At 36.3% G+C, this 19,923-nt stretch overlaps 1 protein-coding gene across 3 annotated transcripts in view; it reads right to left on the bottom strand.

Annotated features, from left to right (window-relative positions):
* The window catches only part of MMS22L (MMS22 like, DNA repair protein), a 93,215-nt gene that overhangs the window by 72,063 nt on the left and 1,229 nt on the right, over window positions 1-19,923 (bottom strand). For all 3 annotated transcript variants that reach the window (XM_040598723.1, XM_040598725.1, XM_040598724.1), the window contains exons 2-10: window positions 19,304-19,491; window positions 17,002-17,127; window positions 13,768-13,820; window positions 10,729-10,816; window positions 10,455-10,632; window positions 9,316-9,409; window positions 7,257-7,387; window positions 3,867-3,980; window positions 1,894-2,073 (exon numbers count right to left, since the gene is read on the bottom strand). In XM_040598723.1, the coding sequence (XP_040454657.1) occupies window positions 1,894-2,073; window positions 3,867-3,980; window positions 7,257-7,387; window positions 9,316-9,409; window positions 10,455-10,632; window positions 10,729-10,816; window positions 13,768-13,820; window positions 17,002-17,127; window positions 19,304-19,482 (1,143 nt within the window). In that variant the 5' untranslated portion in view covers window positions 19,483-19,491. The remainder of the gene's footprint in view (window positions 1-1,893; window positions 2,074-3,866; window positions 3,981-7,256; window positions 7,388-9,315; window positions 9,410-10,454; window positions 10,633-10,728; window positions 10,817-13,767; window positions 13,821-17,001; window positions 17,128-19,303; window positions 19,492-19,923) is intronic.

The raw sequence follows: 19,923 nt of genomic DNA, 5'->3' as shown, positions 1-19,923 counted from the left end.
GAACATGTAAGAAGTTGCTTCATTTTGCCATGGTATTATTCGAAAAGACTGAAACACATGAAAATGAGCAGCCTGCCATGGGATCCTAAAGGATCTGTCAACCCACAAGCAGCATAAGCATCCTACATTCATCAAGTCCTCCACTCACCAGAAACGATCATGAGTTTTTCAATTAAGTATATAGTTACCGAGTTACCACGCCTTCCCTATTTTTTTTTTAACAGATCAGGGGATTTGCAAGATAAAAACCAATGAAAGCAATTCTTTTATTAGAAAGTCTAACTTCACTTAGGATTAAAAGCCTTCACAGAACTTAAGCATTTTTCATTCCTTTTCTCTTTATATACTAATGCTTTTAAAGATCTAAAGATGAAGGGGAGGGGATTTTAAGTTATCAAAACAAATTGATCAACTGATGTGATCACACTCTTCTCTCTTTACAGATCTGCAGTTCACAAACAGTTTCAAGGTTTTAACATTTCATCCTAAGACAGGGTGGGAAATCATGGTAAAGATCATGGTAAAGATGTTAACAGAAAAAGGATATGACCTTTCCAGTTTTAGGGAATATAAGCAATCCATCTGAAAGGTTAAAAAAAACACAAAACAAAACAAAAAAATACAATAAAACCCACCAAGCCAAGAAAAACCCCAAACAAAAATACAATCACCAAATACAACTATAATGAGGCAAAAGATAAAAGAACAGAGGCCAGACAACAGAAGATGGCATGACCCAGTTCTCCCTAGTGCCAATAACATTATCAAACTAAAAAAAACCCCAAAACACACAAACCCAAACCTAGATTTCTGGGTCTTCAGCTATCTCTTTGGCTTCTAGTCAGCTCCCTCTATAGTCACTTAAGAAAAATTGGCAGCTTTCATAGCTCTGAAAATGGATGATTTGCCTCAGCAAGTGCCTATTTCCTTTCCAATCAATGACTAGGAACTTAAAACTAGACAGGATGAATTTCAGAGTAAGAAACTGAAAGAAAGGTCAGGGTTTCCAAGACCCCAGAACTGCAGAAAACCACAGTGAGGTCCATGAAGTAACTTGACGTATCGGTACCAAGTATGGCCCTACATACATCTTACAGGTGTAGGAATGACATGTGCAGGTCTCATCTAGGTCCCTTACAGAATGCACAGTAACTTCAAGTCCCTCACAATGACAAGAACCTGATTAATTAAGAACTAGCCTACTATAGCCAGTAGGAAGATCTAAGGCCATCTTCTAAATGTCAATGCCTTGTTACCTATTGCCAGAACTTCCTAAACTAAAGCTCAAATTCAACCGTTATTAGACAGACAGGCATTGGTACCACACCGATGAAATGGTATTCAAGAAAATGAAGCTGTATAAACAAATACTTATGTACCTCATCATGCCATTGCTGTGACGCAAAGGGAATGCAATGGGATTGAAATATAGCCACAGCAGAGCTACCACTTTTAGAAAAAAAAAGTGACATTAACAATTACACAGTCCATGTTTGAGGTTTATATTTCATACGGTACAATTTAATGTGTTCAGTTCCTAAAACAACAAACCCAGTAAAGCATTCTTGCTGCAGGCAGACAGTCTTAAAACATATGCTACATCATTAAATATATGTGCTACTATCTAGTTGGGATATTTCAAATTTCCTTAATACACAAATCTACTTAATACAACAGGTATAAAACATGCATACATCAGGGGCTCCTGGAATGTTTACTGACCTGTACAAAGCACACCTTAACACCACCAACCTTAAAGGACCTTTTTTTTAAGGAGTGTGAAAACTCCTGTATTATAATATTAATTGTTTTCTGTCAACAAAAACAACACAGCAAAGTTAGAAATCTAAATAAATTATAACTTTTAGGTACTTAGAAAAAAAGCATACCCACCTTTTCATCTAGATTTCCATTACGATCAAACTGGTAGAGAGATGCCAGATGACTAATAATCCACCAGCTAAAACTCAATGGATCTTTACACTGAATTGTTTCAAAAACAGACATCCTTTTAGAACTACTTGGCCTTTCAAAGGTATTCTTTAGAGTTTTGTTCACCAAGCTCCAGAAACACTGTAGAAAATGCAAAAGTAAATTTGAACTGTGTTGAATAACAAAGCCTATGTTAACAATTTCCTCTACGGTACTGTCCTGTTAGTTAATTTGCTTTTACATAGAACAAGAAAACTGACAGTCATCTCCATATTACCAGAGAAAACCTGGAGCTACTTTATGTCCTTTCTCAAATGCCAGTAGAAAGTAATATGAAAGGACAAGCTTTGCTTATGAGGAAGAACATGGTGTGACATTTCACAGGCAAAATTACAAGCTGATGGAATGATGATATGCAGATGGGATGGTGCACTCACATGAGAGAGTTTCAAATTCTTTAATGAAGACTTTTCATAACACATTTTTGAAAAACTTCTAGTGCCAGACTAGCCTCAACAAAAAAAAGTATAGTAGTAGATGGTAGAGAATCAGTCTGAAAGACAGCAAACTGAGGCTGAAATTCCCTGTTTTGTTCCAAATCTGTTCCAGCACTGACAAACTGATTAATTCTCTTTGGCTCAGATCCCTGTCTATACCATAACACTACTTCTTACAGCCTGTGCCTATCCTCCCTGACTATACAGAAACTCTCTGGGACTTCTTTGCACTTCTATCTCACTCACCTTTGCACTTCTATCTCACTCACCTTAGCTGAGCTCTGATCCTAATTTATGCTTCAAAATGCTAGTGCAAATACTTAACAATAATACATTTTCACTTGGGTTGCCCACCTTTACATCTCATATCATTAATGAGTAAATAGCTATCAATACAAACACTCTACTGTGAAGTACTTGATTCTATAAAAAGTGAACAGTACTCATTGTGCAAATGGCAACTTCATTTTTTATAAAAATTATTTCAGAAAGCTTTCAAAGGATGTTGACGCTTCTTAATATTAATTCAAAGAAACATCAGCTCAATTCCAACCACAAGTCAAGAAAGAAAAAGCAAAACACTAGAAAACATTAGCAAAGGAAAAGAACTACATAGAAAAAACATCATTATGCAATGTACAAAATCGTGTGGCCACCTAATCTATACTTGGAATACTTAATGCAATCCTGGTACTCTACCATTCAAAATAGGACGTAGTAGTACAGAAAAAGGTTCAAAGAAGGGTGACAAAGATGACCACAGGTAGAGAATGCACCTGTAAAAAGAATGACTGAATATAGTAAGACTCTTCAGCCTAGAAAAGCCAGAAAAAACCTGAAGATACATATAAAGTCATATTGGTCTAAGGAAGAAGATCAAATAGTGATTGGCTCTTCCAATAAAAGTATAAGAGAGCATCAAAAGAAGTCAGCAACTACAAGATTCAAAAACAAAACCCAGGTTGTTCTTGTACAGGTAGTTTAAGTATGGGTATCAAAGACAGAAACATGGGCTAGATGGATCACTGGTCTGACTGTACCTGTGTTTCTAATGCCTGGAGATGAATCGTTGCATGACATCACACAAAAATTGCAAATAATATTTTTTTTTTAAAATGGATAAAGATGGTTTCTTTTGTTCTACCAGAAAACTTTCACAGCCTGTTCCTTTGCTTTGCTTTTCTTAGCACAAGGAGCGCTGCTTATCAGTGCCCTAGGTCATAACCAAACAGTACACTGCAAAGAGTCAGGACCTGATGCACATTCAAGACGGCAGCCTAAAGCATCACAGTTAGCATGCAGTCCTCCTAAAGCAAATATGAAGTTCAGTTCTATCATCAGAGATGTGAAGTAGTGCATTCATGGCGATCTAGGAACATTTGGCAACTATACTGTATATGTAACATGCATGCATATATAACAGTATTCTTCCAATACCTCTGTGTGAGGGCCTTTATTTCTGTGGTCCAGCAGCTGAATAAGTAGAATCCATAATTCTTTAATGCAGGTACAGGGATAATGGTGACTAGTAAGAGCCTCAGAAGGTCTCACCTGAAAGAGAATATGCAATACAATTATTCAAAGTGTTGTTTTTTAAATTGCATTTTATGTACAAGTATTTCCTCTGGTTTTGGCTGTTCGGGTTTTTTTGCAGTTAAATATAGCTACAATTAGATGCTGAAAGTGCATTATTTCATTAACATCCAAAATATCTCTCTCATACTATAAAGACCGTTTCCTAATTCTGCATAAGTTACAAGTTGTGTTATTTCTTAGTTTCTTCTGAGCCACTTTCAAACATTATTTAATCAAATGAAAATGGGATTCTGAGGCCTAAATGAAAAGGAATTGCAATAAATACTGATTCACTGTCTGACAGCAAGGAAAAGAGAAAATGACTGATTACATTTTCTTGATGTTCTTGGGAAGACAGGAAAAAGATTTCAAATGATTTAATAGCTATTATTGTTGTTATTTTTAACTGAAAAATCCTTAATGACTAGGCATAATGCTAGGAGAATATGTTTTTGTTGGCATGAGGATGTTAATGTTCCCACAACATTTCACAAAATCTGCTTTTCAGTAAATTTACTGCAAGGCATTCTTTTAATATGCAGAAAACAGCATATTTCAAGTCACATACGTTATTTGATTACTATTCCATATTTAACAAAATTCACTCAGACTGATGCATTTCAAATAGTTTTCTTGTGATTCATCTTTCAGTTTTACATTTCCTGAATTGTGAAACAAAATAAGCAAAACAGCAAAAGGAAGTGCTAAATACATAAACATTCTCTGTAAGCTTTAATGTTTAAGACCTATTAGTACTGTACTTGAAATAATCATAGTATAGACAAAACTTAATTTACTCTTAGGACCTATGAATGCACTGAACTGTACTCAGAGGTGGTAAAAATGGTGAGAAAAGCTTTGCTTAACTAGCATAATTCAGCACATTTATATCAGAAGGACACAATGGTAGAAATGTAGAAAGAGAAGCAGCAAGATAAAGCGGCTCATACTCAATTTATTCCTAAACAATTAGTAGCACAAGTTTGAATAAATCAGCTTACACCCCTCTAAAGCAAACAGAGGGGAACAGGCACACAGAGAGACTAATTCATCTTACTCACTGCAGAAAAGAGAACAGTTGCTATCCTTCCCTGACAAGAAAAAGAATTTGGATGACTAGTTTAGCCAACTGACTCCTAGACACCTAGATCTGATGAGATGAATCCTGTACTTTTATATCCTCATGCTCTTCCTGCTCCATTCATGCACAAATATTCTCAAATCACACTGGTACTTCAAATCACTTCTGAATTTGGAAACCTAATGGTGTAAATTAAAAATTAAATCAAAATACGCAATGCCAGTGACAGCAGTAGTAGTATTGAAGAGACATTACAGAAATAGGAGTGAATGACTAAAAAACACAGTAACAATTAGAAGAAGTGTATCACCAATAGTTTCAAATCTGTGTAACATTCTGTAAGGATACAGACTTTACCTTTAGAATAATACAACTACTGTTTTCATACAGCTCCTAATCAGTTTTAAATACCAACCACGTAATTAGAAGTACTAACTTATATGTATTTATAAGTGTGACACGCAATTTTTTTTTCTCTCTGTATAAGAACACTGCAACATCCTGAGTTCAGTGTCTTGGTAAGAGTGGTTGTAACTTCAAATCGTGACTACTGTTATGACAACAGAGCTCTGGTGTCAGAGATGTGGCTTCTGAAAATGGAAAGAAGATATCCAAGGATATATATTTCTCCACCAAACGTATCTCAGAGCACAATGGGCTCACTACACAATCCGCTCAGTACACGATCCAAGTCAAGTGTCTTGATACCAGAGCTGCCCAAGAAACAGATCTGAAAATATGAGTCTGGAGGATTAAAGTTTATGTCTCCTCTTCCAAGGATAGCCACAAATGTTAAGAGTTGCACTTCTCAATAATCCCAGCCAAAATCTTAATAACATGCTTTAGTGATGAGCTGGCAATGTCATCTATTATGTGTATCAGTTGTGTTTTCAACAGTTTTGAGGGATGCTACTTCCACTACTGGATTATAGCAATGAATATACACTAGAGGAGGCACCATCTGAAGAGACGTTATCCAGCTGAAGTGCAAGCTCCACTTCAGAAATGAATCTCAAATAGAACTAGTTCAAGCTGTGCAGCCCAAGCCTAGGGAAAGCTGAAGAAAAAGTGGTGGTAAAACAATCTTCTCTTTGTAATATGTCTCTGTGGAAGTAGGGTGAATCTGTCATTTTAACATCTGACAGTTCAAAGCCTATTATCAAGCACAATGGTCAACAGATACTATGTGAATCTTCCTTTAACAAAATCCCTTTAACTCTCATCTATTTGCCTTTTGATGGGGGAGGAGGTTTGCAGTATTATCTGATAATTTAATAGATCAAAACTGACTTTTAAAAGGTAACAGAGGACTGTATGGAAAGATCATTTAAAAGAAGTTATCACATGCTAGTACAGTCATTCCCCCTGGCCCCAGTAATAGAGATATGAAAGAAGGGGGACTCCATTTTTCATGTCTCTGTACTAGGAAAACACATATTATACAGTGGTCACTGCTACTTTTTCTGAGAATTCAGTCCTGCACTCGTGGATCACACATGCCGATCTAAAGCAGGTTTCACAATGACACAGCCAAAGAAGATTACACAGCTCTTTTACTAGCTGCTATATGATGCTGTTATGACTTTCTAGCTTTGGAGGGCTCAAAACAAAGTGAGAAAAACACTGCAGCTGTAGAAGAAAAGAAAAAAGAAAAGAGGACAAGTTTTCCCTTGACAAATGTAGAACTGCTGTACCAGAAAGATGAGGTTGTGGAAATAGGAACAGTGCAACAATCAACTGAATATGACATTCTGTAAATGTCCAGTTAGCTTACTGCCAGGATTACAGTTACTCTCTTTTTGTTCCTGTTGAAGAGAGTATGAAAAGATTATATTTATTTTTGTATCTATAGTTCTAAACCTTTTAGACCGTGCCATGTTTGGCATTAAACCTGGAACACTGAACTTAGGAAATGTGGCATTCACTTCTGCTCTGTACACAGTGCATTTCAATATTACTCTCTCATTCAACTGCCAGATGGTCATGAATAAATATAACACAATTTTAGCTCCTAACAAATAACACTTTTTAAAACATGGAGATACAAACCACACATAACATTTAAAACTTCATAGTAAGAAGTCATCTATGCACTGGTGCAGTATCTAATTCATATGGTTCCCAATACACAGCACCTAACTGCCTGTGTCCTATATAAAGAAAAAAGTTACCTTTATAAACTTGTTGATTGATAAGCTTATTAAATCAGATATGAGATTTCCACAGTGTGCTTCAAATAAACTGACACTTGTTAAATTCTCTCCAGTTAGATTTATGAAATGGTTAGCATATACAACTTGTCCTAGAAAAGAAAAGAAAATTAGACCTATTTAGTCCTGGATTTGTCTGTAGGAATACAAGACAGTAATTTCTATTCTATTCTATGTATTTTAGAACTGTTTGTTGAGCTGTATGTAATTGTAATTTACAGACTCATTTGGGAAAGTTCATGCACCCTTTATTATTATACTGAAGTCTGGTATTATTCTAGTTGACAGTAAAATAGTTTGGCACTTCACAGCCTTTTATTGGCACAGTTTTTGCAGTGGAATAAAGATTTATTTATCTGCAAGTTCCTCTTTATCACATGCCAGTGCGCATGTTCTGAAATCATGACATGTTTTGCAGATAGGCAAGTTGATGACAAACAATTCTGGAGAGGTCTAACACTTTCCTTTGTATGTGTTGATGTAAAAAGCTGGCATGATCATATTCCAACTTGAGCATTTGTAGACATTAAGACAGATAAAATGGTGAAGTTAAGAGGCTGTAAGATCTTATCCTACAAGCTTTTCAACAGTACAACTCCCTTGACATCAGTGGAACAGAAGATATGTAGAACGAGCCTGTATTTTATTCTTGGAATTGCAGGGTGAAGCCCTGAACCCATTTATCCTGCCACTGGTCTCACCACTGTGAAGTTTCTACTCGGCGTACTTTACAGAACGACACGAGATCCTAAGAAATTCTACAAGGCACATAAGAATACAAGACAAAATAATATACACAGAGATACAAAGCAAGAGCTTTCCTCCTATAAAAACGGATTACTGCATTATTACTCAGAACTTTATCTAAAATAAATATAGAATTCTGGACAATAAATTGCCTCCAACAGTTTTCTCATCCTTTCTTCAAAAGGCTCCAAAAAGGAAAACAGGTTATCCCACAATGGATCATAGAAGAAACTTAGAATTATAGAACAGCCAACCCACACATTATCCAGTAACACTGATATACAGAAACAGTGAAGATGCATTAACCTGAGGGAAGCGGTGTTGTGACAGCACTTGGAGCAGGTGAAAGTTAATCCAAGAGTTTAGACACAGTACCAGTTACCCAGGCTAAATATGCAGTGCATTCTTTCTAGACCTCTATGTTATTCCAACTGTTGCAATTCCTACATGGAACTTATATTGATAATTTATAACAACAGGGTGGGGATGGTGAATGTTTGGTTGTGGTGACACCATTATTATAGAAGAAAATACATTTTTGTGATTTATTTTGCTAGTGTGGACATGAACAACAGATACAATTCTCACAAAGCAAATTAAGTTCTTTTCTGTATTCTAACAATTCTTCCTCAGCAAACTGATCTACTTAGAAGTTGGGTTCTTCAGCTGCCTTCTATGACCTTTTTTATCTTAGTCTTATCCATCTACTTTTTGCCCTTTCAAAGTCTTAAAAAAAAAAAAAAAAAAAGAGAAAAAAAGGTATTGCCTTGCCCTTTTCTTGCTGTACTTTTACAAGCTCCTCTGACTGAGGCTTCTTTTGCCTAGTATTGCACAAGGGTAACAATACAAATTCTCCACTCTAAGATTCTTAATCCTGGTCCATCCTTGGATACTTTTCCTACATTGTATTCATCAAACTGCTGTTCACTATTATGTATCCTGGATCTCTGCAAATGCATTTTCATTTGCAATGTCAAAAAGTGCATTGTTTTTAAACAGGTAATATGTTGTAAACATCAATTGAGAACAAACTTTGTAATCCTGGTCAGGTTTTGATAGAACAAATTCCTAATACTATTTCATTTCATTTGAGCCACACAAAGATTCAAAGAACCAGCCACCACATTTCACTTTACCCCATTAAATATAGCCATGCTTAAAAGCTACTAAAAGTAGTAAATGATTCTGGACAAATTAAGATGAGAAGTCTAGGCAAGTCATATATACAAGAATAAGTTCCAAGGGAAAAAAAAAAACAACTTTGCACACTTACTCATCATTTTTTCACCTAGTACATGAAGAACTTCCAGTACTAGCCACTTAATATCCAAGTGGAGGTGTAGAAAATGCCATGACGGGGGAAAGACCTGCAATTAGAAATGCACACACTTATTTATATTTAACATTTCTTCAGCAAATCCTGGATACTGTACTAAGACACATGAAGATGGGTGTACATTTTGCCCAACAGTGAGCATTATGGATATCTATGATCAAATGCACTGTAACATACCAACATTCCATTCATTTAAAGAAGAAAAAAAGAAACAAAAAACTTTCATGACAATTAATTCTGTCTGTAGAAGATGTTTGTGAAGTCTTTAATCTGATTTAAACTACAATTTAAACACAATGCATTGATTAAACTTGACAGATAACAGCACCCTTAGTTATCCTTTCCAGAGAAGTATTAGGTCGCACACAAACTACTAAAATGCACTCAAAGTAATTCCAGCATTTCAAAATTCTCTTCCTTGAAGTTTACTTGAGCTGATGAAAGAAATCGTAATTTCAACAGTGGCCCTACTGACAACCCAAGCAATCAGAAAAAATCAAAATGCTGCTTCTCAGTGGATCGTTCCTCTCCAGATACTAGTTTATGCAATCCAAGACTGAAATTCCTTCTTTCTTTCTTAACTATTTGAAAGCATTAGTTATTATATGTATGCACAAATCTTAATGGTGTATACTTCACTGGAGTTTAATGTTGCCACGCCTACTTCCATGTCTGCCCTTTTCTTCTTTATATGCATGATGTTTCCTATGTTGAATCAGATTTCAGAATGTATTTTTATAAAGTGCCCCTCCTACTGGGAAAGGTCAGAAATGTTAACCATTAGTAAGCCTACTTATCTACCTGAAATTGTTATTATCATTTGTATAGTGTAGGGAGAATTCTAAAAACTATAAAACATTAAAATTAATAGATAAATAAAAACAACAACAGAAAATCCAGGGCTCATTTGTTGTATTTGCCAAGTATGGGATGGCACTTATAAAGGGGAAAAAAAGCAGAATATAAAGTGTAAATTCGATTCCAGCCTGAAGAAAGATTAATTCTTATTCAGCCAAAATTTATCAAGTTGAATACGTACACAAAAAAAAATTATTAAAATTATCAAAGACATCAACCTTTGCCTGATGTTGAATAGTAAATGCTGCCAGGACACTACTAGGGAGTTCACAAAGGTGACCAATGTGCATGGTTAAAGCATGAAGCTCCTCCACCAACACTGATGGTAACTGTGCTTCCAGTTCTTCATATGGATGGAGCATTCCATTGTTTTCCAATTTAGGGGGTTCCAGATACCTGAACACACATACAAAGACACATAATCAGAAAACATATAAGAAGCAGCTGCACAAAGCTCAGTACATCAGTTAGTAAACTGTGTGCAAATCTCACCTGAAGATGAAAACTTTCACATAATGCAAAAACTCAACACATTGGTGCCTGATGCTCTCTGCTTCAGAGTGCAAATTTGCAGCTTGACCTGCAGTCAAAGAGATAAATAGCTTAAAGCAGATGTGCCCACACTGTGACTCGTTTAAGACATGCATTCTCCACAGAAACTAAACCAGACCACTGGAAAGCCACTCTCTTTTCTGAGGACAGCTTGGGAGGCAGCTGGTGGTAAACATGCACTTGTAAATGTCATCTTGCCAGAGGGATCCATTCCTCATCTTATCCTCTCAGGCTCATACCCAGATACAGAGGGAAAAGAAGGATTCCAGCCCCTCAAGAAAGGTGGCAGAGGCAAGCAAGCAGTGCTAGAAGAATTCATTCAGCCCTACTGCCCTGCTTCCTGTCTGCTTCCAAGACACCTTCAAAAAAGGTATGTCTGAAAAATTCTCAGCATCCTTTTTATTGGGGGACTTAAGCAGGTGGACTTATTTGGAAACATGCTTTGTAACTTCTCTTCCTAGGAACCATCACATTGTTGCACAGTGCCTTAAGATGTGTAATGCTAAGAGCCACCCATGTACAATCCTGTAGCCTGCCTTTCACTTGCAGCTCTGTACCCTTTCAGCCAGTTATTGTGGCTACGTCTCCTTTCCTTTGCCCTCTGAAGCTGTTGTTCTCATGGTGTTATCCTCCTTGTCTTGCACCTGCAAGCTCAAACACCATCGTTACAGCAGATTCATTGGAATCTTTTGCCATTGGTGTGAGAATCACTCTATTTATTCCTGCACCTTGCCCTGTAGCTTTCAGTTTATATTACAGAAAGATGAAACTTTGTGCATAACCAAGCAGATACAGTCATTTAAATACCCAGTAACTACTGCCCAACAATATATATACAGAAAAGCATAGCAACCAGTCAGCCTGCAACACTTGTACCTGATTAAGCACATGCCAATCATTAAGAGCATCATAAATGGGAACAGCAAATGAGAATTTTGAGCAAGCCCCAGTGAAAGCGTATTGCGCTAGAGCCGATCTGTGGCAAAAACTCTTTGTCACCTACTACTGCGCGTCCAGGGAAAGGCAATCACCTTTGCTCCTCTCCCCAGCTGACCACCGGGGATTCTTCCCTTTCCTTTTTCTTGCTCTCTCCTCCCTCTTTGCTTCCCCCCATCCCCTCCAGGTAATCTTGAGGTTCATATATACCACTTGTTATGGATGCCACAAATAAATTTGTGCATATAAGCCTACCTCAATATCTTCTGAACACCACCACTCACTGAGTGAAGCAAATCAACTGGTACAACTACCATAATATTCCAGCGTACAGCCTACCCCCACGACAGAAGCAGCCATGGGTTCTGCCATGCTAATGAATCATACGTTTCAGAGGCTCAGATCACTCTGCTGAAAAGGAATTCTTTATACATATTACAGCTGCTTTGTAGCAACAACAAATATTTTATCCTAAGTTCTCAGAAGTTCCGTTTAAGCAAAATTTTAATTACAGTGTTTCACTACAAAATCTTTTGCATAATGTCATAAATCATTGAGCAATAAAGTAAGTGGAACAAAACAGGAACAGCAGAGTGTTAAGAACAGATCAGGCATTTTCAAAAAAGACAAAATAACACAGAGTGTAAGACAAGATTTTATACAGCTTCCACATTACAGTCTCAGTACCAAGGTTCCAAAGCTCATTAAAACTGATAGGAAATTGAATTAAATGTACAAAATTTGTAACTGTATGAACATATATCCACAACAAAGATTTACTGAGCTAAAACTCCGAACAGTGGCAATAGCTCATTTATCTAAGACATCATAATACCTAACATCACACTGCCTGATCATTTTGAGCATTCTAATACTCATGACAGTCCTCTGCTACTAGCCTGGTTGTATAAAGGGCGACTTCAGTCCCATACATGTCAGTGACTTGCTCTAAATCACAAAGAAAGCCTGATGGAAAGCATAAAATCCAACAGTTATTTTACTAACTTATTTGACAAGAGGAAGAACAGGATTCAGAGAACAGAATCAAACAGATGCTTAAATTTAAGGGGAAAAAGAACTACAGAAAAGTTTCGTGGTGTCCAGCTACCATACAAATAAAAGTTCAAATGTAATCGAATAAAGTTGAACAAAGGCTATTTCCACTTATGTATTAAATGTCAGCAAAATCAGACTTTAAAGATACAATCAACAACAACGTATGAAAAAAACTTGATAAATTCATAGCAACGATTTAAATGGGAGAGCATGACATTACCAAACCAAAATAATGTGTAAAAATATTCACTTGTACTCTTAGAACACTAGCAATGTATCCGTAATGAGAAGATACTAAGGACAGTTTATTTCTGAGTAATTACTGAACTTCTCAACTTGCTAAGTAATTCAGCCTTCAAACTTACAAGCAGCCCAAGGCTGCAATAATCCTTCAGAAACATACTGCTTCTCATGTCTTAGTATTTAATTGAAACAAAGTGTTCTGTAGTAATCCCATTACATTGATCCTGCTGCAAAGATAAATTGTTTGTAAATAACGCTAAATTAAGCAAATAACTAACTTGGTTATACGTAAGCCAAGAGAACTCTGAAAAAAGCCCCAACCCACTACCTTTGTAACTACAATAGTTATTGGGAGTTTTGATGCAACTTTGCCTTTTCAATTAAATGAGTTCACAGTTTTGCCTTAGGGGTGACATCATAGCTCAAGTCAAATTAAAACTGCCCACTAAGGTCAGTAAGGTCTGGATTGCCCAGTGCACCTACTCTACAGGCAGATCTGGTTCCTAATTGACTCACAACATTTCCACTATCTCTTTCCACACTACTTTATATCCTTCTCTTGGTTGCCTGTACTTGGACCCTTACTGCAGGTTTACACTGGTTATACACTGTTCTGTGGCACACTCCATGCCATAAGCCCTTGGTCAAGAGTCAAAGCACAAGTGTGATCTGTGACAATATACTTTATAATGAAAAAGTAGTCAGATACCTGTCCCCATGTCAAATTAAATGCGTTAAACTTACCAAAATCAGATGAACTCATTTTTACTAGGTTTTCCAGTCTGTCTATCTGTTGCCTAATTAAAAGAATACAAAGGTTTATGGTATTTATATAGGTTAAAGCTGTTTAAAAGTAAAAACTACATTTCAGTAAGATCCAAATAGAACAGAGAGGTGAGAGGTATTTCTTCCTTTGTATTTCTGAAAAAGCTTACAGAAATGTAACTTACGAAATAATAATAGTGGAAAGCAACAGACACATCCAATTGTGAAAGGATTAAAATGGACAGAGTTTTTGCTTGTTTTTACATTAAACACAGTAACAAATACAAAATTAACTGAATATGAGGGAAGGAAAAAGCAACCACACACACAAAAACCCCAAAAGCAATTCCTTGTAAGTGATCTTTCCACAAGCATTAATCAACTTCATATTTGACCACAGAATAAAACTCAAAAGTTAGCCCTCATGGCATATGCTCAGTATACACTGAATTAATTCACCTGTGTATGAACACTAGTAAATTGTTTCCACAGCTTTTCCCACTTCCTCTTTAGGGTGGTCTGCTGCTTAACTTGAGCACAAAAGATAAAAAGCAACAAATATAGTAGAATAAAAGGAGGAAGTGTCTCTAGAAAAGTTAAAACTCAGTTCAGTTTTGGAGGGGGGAGAGCATTTTTAAAGAGGCTGCTAATTACCACTGCAAATGAAAATTTAAGAAAGCTGTAACATAGGTAAGCACTCAGCCATATTCTGCAACAACTGTTATTTTCAAGTGGTCGTCAAGTATAGTCTCCGCAGAGATAATGTGGTAGTAAACTGAATACATGAAAAGCACAACTGTGTAATACAGATTTTTGAAAGAAAATGCTGCATAAATTGAGGAAGGAGCTCTCTGCTTCGTTTCGTATACAGTCAAAGCAGCAACTACTGAAGGATTCAAAAACAGGATACTTGGATACAACACAGATCAATTGTTCTTATGAAAAAAAAAATAAATCTGAAAACTAGGAAGTGCCCACAAGGACCCAATACCCCAGGTTGTAACCTGCATATTAAAGGGCAGGCACACTTTAAAAGTATCTCCCCTAACTCTTCCTTCCTTGGATAAAATCATGTCAGCTACCCGAGATTACCTTCAGTCACTTATGTGGGTTGTGGGGTTTTGCTGTTCATTTTGTTTTGAAATCAATGTTGAATTTGTGCATGATTTTTTCCCAAGTATTTCAACCATGTAGAAAGGAGGTAAGACTAAAGCAGGAAGACTTTATGAAAAAGGCTGAAGGTTAGAGAGAGAATGTCAGAAAGGAGCCACACAAGTTTAAAAAAAAAAAAAAAAAAAGACTCTCCACCGAATTGACAAGACAGAATACAGTGGGCTGATTAAAAAAAAAGAAAAAAGCACAAACTGGGCATGAGAAGCATAACAAAGATATCATCAGTTAAATAACTAATTTTAATTTCAATTTTCCATTTGCATTTTTACCTCAAAGATTGATCCTCATGGTTGTTAATCATTAAATCATTTGATTTGCAAATAAATATTCTGACAGTTAAACTGGTACTGCTGTTCATTAATCAAAGATATATTTTCTTAATATACCCATTTAAGTGGTTATGTAGCTGTTACTCACTTTGACTTACACATCCTCAATCACACAAAAAAAACACAGGTAAGAATTCTTTTTATTGTGCAATTAAAGTTTTTAACTTGCAGTTCTGCTGCATAATATCATTATTTACTACAATATTTAAAAATGTGAAATAACAGTCTTTAATATTTACACACACACATTAAAAAGACTAGATTACTGTAAGCATGTATTTCAACATAGATATTACCTGTACTTCATAAACCAAACTATTTACAGCCACCCTGTCCTCAAGAATCATTGTAACTTGTACTCAAAGCACACGTTTTCTACAATGGAAAAAGAATTTTTCCTACTTCCAGTTGTCAACTGGTCTATAAATGAAAGTGCTCCATTTTATGACTGAACAAATGAACTGAGATAATATCCTTGATGAGGGACTTGTCACACCAAAAGACAGCTTAGCAACCAAACCCTCATAGCCAAGGGTCAGCTGAAAACCATTACTCCTACCAGTTCAGTAGGCTTTAAAACACTGAATAACTTAAAAACCACAACAAAATATATTATGCCTTACATTCATCTCTATTACAATTACAGAGCAGTTTATATCACAGGGAAAAAAAAAAATCAATTTAATTCAACAGATCAACTATATCACTGTCACTGCCCAATGATTTTATGTTAATAAACAGATAAGACTAAATGCTGAAAGGGATACAGTATTTCTTTTAACTAAGTTATCCTCCTGTCTCCTTCATTATCAGATATTTATAATTTTTTTTTTTAAATCACAGTGAAGTCAAAGCTTGCATCAGACCAGCGAAGCTAAATAATACTAGTTTTAATATACTTCCTGCCATCTATGCCATCAGGTTTCAGTAAGCCAGACCCTATTAGTGATGTTTCACATCATGCCCTTGGTCATACCCTAAAGGGATGGAAGAATCCACTATAATCAAAAGGAATGATGGAATATATTGTGGAATCATACAAAAGCTCCTCTCCTATCCACTCTCTGTATGTGCTGTACATCCTGAGGATTATCAGTAGCAAAGAGGATTATCGGTGATCTGTGTATTTGCATTGACCAGATTAAACATCTACATTGAATTAGTCAAACACTGAGTAACTGTATCTGAAAAGATTGCTGAAGCTATCCTAATCCAAAGAATTGAAGAAAGTGCTGCATCCAGCAATTACAGTATTTGATTTTTAACCTCCACTTTTCTTTATGCACAAAAAAGGACTTAAAACTTTCAAAAGACAACTTCAGTTATATGGGTAGCACAATCTCATTCAAGGAAATCTTACATAGTTTATTCATGTATTCTGAAGTTAGAGACTTCTACATTAATCACAATGTTGTTGTAATAATTATACTCTACCAATTTATATCTGGTGATGGCTAAGATATGCACCACACTGCTTAGAAACTTATTATTAAAAATCTGTGACACAAAATTTACTTCTTCCTGTAACTCCATCTGCATCTTACCCATCACTTACTAGAGCATTAGATAGACAGTATAATCTTTCTGGATACACTGCATAGCCGACAGTCTTTTATAATTGAATTATCAAAAACTTGAAAAGTTTTACATTCTTAAGGTTTATATGATTACAGAAGCAGATTAATTCTAAAATACACTAATGTTACCATACCTAAGTAAGCCAAAGAGAAGTCCACAGGATTCAACTAATGCCATTTCAGCAACCCACTGAAAGCCAAACATTTCCACTACATCTTCTTCATAGTCATTTGGAGAAGGATCTAGTCTCAGCAAAACCCTGTAAAATAGAGCCAAGAATACTCAAACATTCCCCAGTAATAAAGCTATAGAATACAGTATCTACAGCTGGCTTACGTACCACTGATATTTTATCAATTTATCAGCAACATGCATACTACAGATAGGAAGGAGCAGCAGTGCTCTCAAAAGACAAGACTGTTATATCTTTTATAGCAATACGATATATAGTACATAAAATATGACAACTTCTAGCTTCAAGAGCATAAAAACATTATATAGTCACAGGACACAGTATGTTTTAGAATCAAATAAAAATTAACAACCTATCACCTTGAAGCACCTTCATCCTTAAAAGGGGCTAAGACATAACATACAGACTGTACTTACCAGAAGAGGCTGCTACATGAGGTAACATACTCCACTGGAAGTGTATATTTGGAATCAGTCTCAATGTACACTACATACCTAATAACTAATGCTAGAACATGTATTTGCTCTTTTATATACATTTAATAATATTTATTTAGAACGCATTAATAAAAACACACTTTTATGCAGGTAAACTGATGAAGGTCACAAAATCTGACTTAATATAACTTTAACGCTAGGCCATGACTATCCTTTGTTCTGGCTAAAGGAAAAATAAATAAAATCAGAATTACCATTTCACTCTAAGTCAAGAAAATCAGCCATCTGTGTAGATTGTTAAAACATTAATAATTGTGCAAATATAAAAATATTTATTAATGTGGTTTCAAAAAAATAAATCATAGCAAGCTGTATAACAACAACAAAGACATCAGAGGAAATTATTTCAGAGTTTTCCCCACTGCCTTTCATAAAATACTTCAGTATAGGTGAAACTGAATTCACTAATATTCAAGAAGTATTTCGGTTTTTAAAAATAAAAAAAACATACTGGGCAAGCACTTAGTTTCATTATATTACACACCAAATTCATATTCTTCTTTAACTATGCACTATTAAAAGTTCAGTTCTCAGAGGCAAAAAGAGCATTTGCTGAATAATCAGCTCAATCTCCCATAACATCTGTAGTTCACTTGGTAACTGCCTAAACACTGGTCTATTTTAAAGCCTTTAGCAATTAAATCCAGTTACTCCTGTTCTAGATAATTAAGACAAAGTCGTCCCTCGCACACACACTTTTCCAAGAATTTACAATCCAAGTAGACAGCGTGCATAAGTGGCAGGTGAACAGTATTATCATGACTGTAGTGATCTGGGAAACCTGTCTACATGCAGACTCCTGAGTCAGTTTTCACATGAAATTGTTTGTCATGAAATGCTTCTTTCTCAGCGTGGAATCCACTAGTGATACGTTCATGCAGACACAGGCTCTCTCAGTACTTTACTTGACATCAGTCTGAATGAATGTGCTCTGATCCAACAAAAAACCCCAATATGATAAATAACGCAGGGAATGGCGGAGGTACAGGGGAAACCCCTTTAAGGCTTTACAGAAAAGGCTGTGGAAATGAAGGGTAAAAAACCACTCCAAATAACAACACAAAATATGAGGCCTGGCAGGCAGACAGACAGAAAGATTATGCTTTTGTAGGAAAAACAAGACAACCCCTGCAGGATCAGCAAACGACACAGACAACAACTAAGCTGGATCACAGACAGTAAAGAAGATATTAACTAAACCAAAGTAACATTCTGGAATTTCACAGAAAATACTTACTTGTTATCCATCTGACTTCTGAACTTGAAACCCAGAATGCATGCATCTTTGAGAAAGATGGAGTTAAAGCTACAAAGGACAGACCCAGTGATCTGGGGAAGCTGGGCAGCTCAGGTTTGTTTCTATTACGCGGAAACGAGAGTAAGGGCCAGTACTGAATAGAGCATATGACTGGAAAAAGCAGTGCTGCAGCCTCCTCAGAACTTCAAGGAGTCTCAGACGCTATTGCCCAACAGGCCAGTTTTGACGTCTCCTAACAGGCCTGTAACAGGTCCTTTAAAATATTAAAGTTCACAAAGCTAGGAACCAGACCTGGAACACTATTCAAAGCAGTGAATCAACACAATTGCCCTTCCCACTTTGGTATACCACCAAGCTGACCTCAGGACCATAAAAGCTGAGGAACAAACTGACTTGGAAACCCTGTCAGAATTTAGAGACACCAAACACCAGACGAAAGAACATCTTAGAAGGGTATTATATTTGTAACTCAAAAAACACCCCATACCTCTTAAGAGACCCACTTGCTAAATAAGACTCTGCAGAGAAGCTCCTCCCTCCATTTTGGTTGTCAAAAGCACAGGAGAAACAAGGCATCTTTGAATTCTCATTCTCCATTTCCATTGCCATCTCCAAGCTTTCAGTGAGAAACGGGGGCGTGGGAGAAGCCACCAAGTCATCGTCCATTGTTTCCACCTGAACCAGAAAACAAACAGACAAATTAAAAAAAACTACCTCATAGCGTTTCTTCACATAAATTTCTCATTGTTACAACTGCCAATAATCCTTCAGTCCAAGTGAGGACACATCTCGCCAACTGTAACATCAATCTAACAAATAGGGAGATACCTCCAAGAAAAGCAATCACCATCTTGTGCCCTGCCACACAATTCTGCCTCTCTGTGCAACTTCATCTTCCTCCACCACAACCTGTCCAAGGAGTCACATCAGTGACTACAAAAAACAAAACAGGTTCATTTTCTTTTGGTTTAGCTCTCTAAATTGACTAGTCATGAGGTTAAACCAGCATTAGGGTAAAATAAGAGGCAGGAATACATTACAAGACAGGGGTAAGCTACTTTCAGCAACACTGCATTTTCCGACCAGAGTAGCTATGCTACTAAAATA

Source organism: Falco naumanni, chromosome 6, assembly GCF_017639655.2.
Source record: "Falco naumanni isolate bFalNau1 chromosome 6, bFalNau1.pat, whole genome shotgun sequence".
In the NCBI taxonomy this organism is placed as follows: Eukaryota; Metazoa; Chordata; class Aves; order Falconiformes; family Falconidae; genus Falco; species Falco naumanni.
The sequence above is the reverse complement of the archived record's forward strand: the minus strand, read 5'-3'. Positions and strand labels throughout refer to the sequence as shown.